The sequence below is a fragment of the Gekko japonicus genome, unplaced genomic scaffold (assembly GCF_001447785.1).
Source record: "Gekko japonicus isolate JY-2015 unplaced genomic scaffold, Gekko_japonicus_V1.1 scaffold1306, whole genome shotgun sequence".
Lineage (NCBI taxonomy): Eukaryota > Metazoa > Chordata > Lepidosauria > Squamata > Gekkonidae > Gekko > Gekko japonicus.
The window spans coordinates 382,735-387,522 of record NW_015165278.1 but is presented as its reverse complement, the minus strand read 5'-3'; the positions used below and the strand labels follow the sequence as shown (position 1 = coordinate 387,522).

General features: G+C 47.0%; 1 protein-coding gene across 1 annotated transcript in view; it reads left to right on the top strand.

Moving 5' to 3' along the window:
• LOC107109619 (chromosome unknown open reading frame, human C11orf54) overlaps positions 1–4,788 on the top strand; it is a 21,314-nt gene that overhangs the window by 8,357 nt on the left and 8,169 nt on the right. The window contains exons 4-6 of the mRNA XM_015410282.1: positions 925–998; positions 2,438–2,539; positions 4,110–4,286. Coding sequence (XP_015265768.1) covers positions 925–998; positions 2,438–2,539; positions 4,110–4,286 — 353 coding nt within the window. The remainder of the gene's footprint in view (positions 1–924; positions 999–2,437; positions 2,540–4,109; positions 4,287–4,788) is intronic.

Below are 4,788 nucleotides of genomic sequence, written 5' to 3'. Positions count from 1 at the left end.
GGGGGGGACTGCCTACCAACACCCTTTTGGCGGCGCGTTCTATCTTCTCCCGGCGGGCTACGGGTAATTAAGAAGCCTGGGTTTCCTCCAAAAGGAGGTCAACAAGAATAGAAAAAAAAATTCCCCAAAAGTTGCTCATTCTGTATTATAAAATTTGTAACATGCAAGTATAGGAATGTGTTTGGTGCACGGTTCATTCAGGCCAGTGTGCTACGGGAACTGCCTATGTACCTTGTGCCCCAGAATCCTTTGCAACTCCCTGGGCTTCTACGACAGATATGCAGGAGTTCCTCAGCAGAAGGGTTGATGTGGAAAGAATTCCCTGAGGTTAGAAAACTTGAAAGCCACTGAATTTCTTTTTTGGCAGAAGGGAGCCTTCTGGAAGGGCTGTGGCTCAGTGGCAGAGCATCAGCTTGGCACGTAGAAAGTGCCCCAGGCTCAACCTCCAGTTAAAAGGATCGGTTAGTAGGTGATGCGAAAAACTTATGGCTCAGATGCTGGAGAGCAGCTGCCAGTCAGAAGAGACGATAACTTGAAAGAATGATGGTTTGGCTCAGACCAAGGCAGCTTCATGTGTTCGCTTGAGCCTCCGTATCCAGTTATTTTGTGTTTGGTATCTACGTTTTGATCCTGCCAACCTAGCCGTTCGAAAGCAAGACATTGCAAGTAGATAAATAGGTACCACTTCGGTGGGAAGGTAACAGCGTTCCGTGCGCCTTGGTGATTAGTCATGCCGGCCACATGACCACGGAAACGTCTTCGGACAGCGCTGGCTCTTCAGCTTTGAAACGGAGATGAGCACTGCAAAACCTAGAGTCGGACTCGACTGGCTTTCGAGCAAGGGAACTTTTACCTTTGTATACGTTTTGAAGCATAAAAATGTTATATTTGTAAAGTGTGTATATATAAATTTTGTTCCTACAGGCATTTGTGGCCAGTCAAGAATTGCTGATGTTGGAGGCGTTCCGTACCTTCTGCCTCTTGTACAAAAAGATAAGGTGAATGGTGACTAGATTGTAATTTAACCCTCTGAAGAGTCTCTCCTCCTATGTGCCATTATCCAGCCATCTTCTGTCTGGGGACTCAGTTTCCAGGCTCGTGATAAAAATATGTTGTGTACATACATTTAGTCGATAGCAAAGCAGAAGCTGCAGTAGCAGCTTGGTGCAGTGGTTAAGAGTGGCGGACTCTAATCTGGAGAACCGGGTTTGATTCCCCACTTCTCCACATGCAGCCAGCTGGGAGACCTTGGGTCAGTCAAAGTTCTCTGAGAGCTGTTCTCTCAGAGCTCTCGCAGTCCTGTATACCTCACAGGGTGTCTGTTGTGGGGAGGGGAAGGTAAGGTAAGCCGCTCTGAGACTCCGAGTGTAGGGTGGGGTATAAATCCAACTCCTCCTGGAAAATGACTAGAAAGTGCTTTTCTGATTCCTTTTTTCTCTGTAATATATTAAGTTTATTATGTTGCCTTTTGCAGTGTACCTGCTAATTAATGGCATACCTATTAAACATGGCAGGCCGGTGTAGCGTGCGCTGTCCAACCATGAGCTGGAGGAATTTCCTCCAGCCTGAGGAGGTTCCCTACAGCTAAAGTGGTTCTTCTGTTGGAGAAAGGGCAACTTATGTTGGGGGGTGGCTCCTTAGACTGGAAGAAGGCGTCAGACTTTGCTTACTGGAATGGTAGGATGCAGTCATAGCAGCCCAGACATGCTTTGTTCTTGTCAGAGCTTGGAAGCTAAGTGGGATCAGTACTTGGATGGAGAGACTGGGGCTGTTATGCAGACGAAGGCCAGAGCAAACCACCTCTGCTCATCTCTTGCCTTGAAAAACCTCATGAGGTGAAACGTCACAGGGTTGCCACGTGTCAGCTGTGACTTTGACAGCACACATTAACTTAGTATTGGTTTATGATGGTGGCATTTTCCTCTCTCTTCCATCATATGTGCCAGCGACACCCCTCTGATCAGCAGCTACGTGCCACACTGCCTCAGAGTGTCTAGAATGGTGTCCGCTGCTCTCAGATCTTCTCAGTAGTAACCCACCCTGAAGGAAACCACAGTCTGCCAGCAGAGGTCAGAAGGCTGAGGTGCCTTTGCCAGATTTTAGGAAGGCCTTTCAGGCCACATTCCTTAAGAGAAGCTTTGGGTAATTGGCAGCTGGTGTTTTACATCAGAAGCATAAACTGTGTTGATTTGGCTCAGCGTTATTTTTTTCTGTTGGTGATTTCATTTTGTGAGGTGCCTTGGGCCTGCTTTGATTCAGGGAAAAGCAGGTGACAAATGATGCACAGAATAAAATGGAAGTCAGGATGATCTGTCTCTTGGCCGGACCCAGACCTGCTTATCTTTCACATGTTGTATGCCCCGAGACTGTAACCCTAACTGGTAATTCTCAACAAAACATGATGTCGGTGATAACTGAATGCATCTTCCTTGTTTAGGTTTATGACCTGAATGATATAGCAAAAGAAATTCAGCTCCCTGGAGCTTTTTTTCTGGGAGCTGGAGCTGCTTCATCTAGGATCGTCGGAGGCAATGCTGAGGTAGGTAACTCTTTTAGTCTTCCTAATATCCATATGACATTGAGCTGGGGAGCCCATGCTCCTGAAACGTTAAAATGTTCAAGGTCCAAGTGCCATCAAGAGCAGCAGAGGGGGAGAATGGGCCACCTCTCCTGAGGACTCCACGTTGGTGCCGGAAGCAGGAAGGCCTGGTGTCTGATTTGGAGCCCTCAAAAGTAGATGAAAGCCCAGATGTGGCCTTCAAGTTGAACAAGTTGCTAGCGCCTGGATTATCTGGCAGAGATATTCCCTGTTGGCGGTATGGAGGCCAAGCAAAGGAGGAGTGCGGAGGGAACCAGTCCATAGAAGAGAAGCCCAAAGCTGTGGCTCAGTGGTAGAGTCTCTGCTTGGCATGCAGAAGGCCCCAGGTTCAATCCCTGGTATCTCCAGTTAAAAGATCTAGCATTAGGTGATGTGAAAGCCCGCTGCCTGAGACCCTGGAGAACCGCTGCCAGTCTGAGTAGACAGTACTGACTTTGAGGGACCAAGGGTCTGATTCAGTGTAAGGTAGCTTCATGCGTTCATGTATTCTGAGAGAAAGAGCAGGCTGCTGTCACTGCTAATGTACAGTGGTAGGCTCTAACAAGGCCCAACAATGCCTACCCTCTGAGGAAACCCTCATTGCAACCCTGTGATTAGCCAGCCTTGCAGGTACCTCAGTATTCCTAATTTTTCTCCCCTGTTAGATCCAATGTTGATGTTAATTAAAAAATATATATTTTTAAACTTTAGTAATTTGATATTAATTTTTGACAGGGTAAAAATCCCAGAGACACTTTTCTTTGACCAGTCCCTTTCTAATGTGCTCTCTGTACAACAAGGTCTAGCAAAATGCCTTCGGAAACTGGGGGTGAATGTTAGATCTTGTCACGCACGGGTTTATTTAAAAGACTTTATCACCTGAATAAAAAAATCTGCTAGTGATACCTTTACTACATATAATGATAGATCAAGATGAGCAGCCGTGTTTGTCTATCCGTAGTAATAGAAAAGAGCAAGAGTCCAGTAGCACCTTTAAAACTAACAAAATTTGAGGCAGGGTAGCAGCTTCTGTAAGTCACTGCTCACTTCTTTAGATATAAATAATGACAAATGCAAAAAAATTGGCTCTAATGACAATGAGTAAGGTTTTATTTCTATTTAGGAAGATTCGCTGTGAGAAGCTTTGAGGTAATGTGGGCATAATAGGCACAATCAGGGCTATTTTTCGGCAGGAACGCACAGGAACGGAATTCCGGCTGGCTTCCAGGTTGGCCACGCCCAGCAGGAACTCATTAGCATAATAGGCCACACCCAACAGCAGAAACTCATTAGGACTGGCTACATTAGGGGTGTGTGGCCTAACATGCAAAGGAGTTCCTGCTACAAAAAAGCCCTGGGTTTGGACAACAAACAAGGTAAACAGAATAACAAGCAAAAGGTGGGTGTGGCTGGATTTTTTCCTGCCCAAAAATGGCCCTGGTTATTGGGATGTGGGGTGTTTGCCTGTTTTGTTTTACTGCTCAGTGAAGCAGCTTGGAGGTTTATTCACACAAGTTCCTTTACTCTGTAGCTTATGCCCGTCGTTCAAGCCCAGAAGGAGAACAAACCAGCTACAAACGGAAGTTACATAGCCCGGTTTAAGCCCAAGGATGGTGGGTACCTGCTGGAGAAGTACAATACCAAATATCACGACTGTGAATTTGGCCTGTTGGCCAACCTGTATGCCAGTGAAGGCCTTCCGGGCAAGGTACGTGGACTCCTCCTTTGTGACTTCAGCAGCCTCTGGATGTTGTATCCTGGGAGCAAGGAGAGAACCTTTAGAGCTGACACTGAGGAGAGGGACTCTTCCATGGCCCTATCTGGGCTCTGAGATTCAGTCTTTGTTTCTTCATGGCTCTTGGTCGGGCGGTGGCTAAGTCTCCCTCTTGGTCTGCTGCATGGGAGTGCGGAACTGATGCACAATGTCACCTTGGAGCCCGCTTGATCCAGGCCACAGATAACACCCACCAAGGGAAGACCATCAACAATTCACAATTTATATATGATCAAAATTGTGTATTACATTCATTAAAGTACAAGGATGGGTTAGTGGTCATAACCCAATAGAATGCATGAACATATATCCAACAGATTGCTCATGACAATTAGGCATTACAAGAGGGGGACCCGCGATACTCGCGGGGGGGGAGAGAAGAGCCCCGTCTCCTCCATCCCCCCCATCTCCCCGAGGCGGCGGGGGCAGCGGGGGC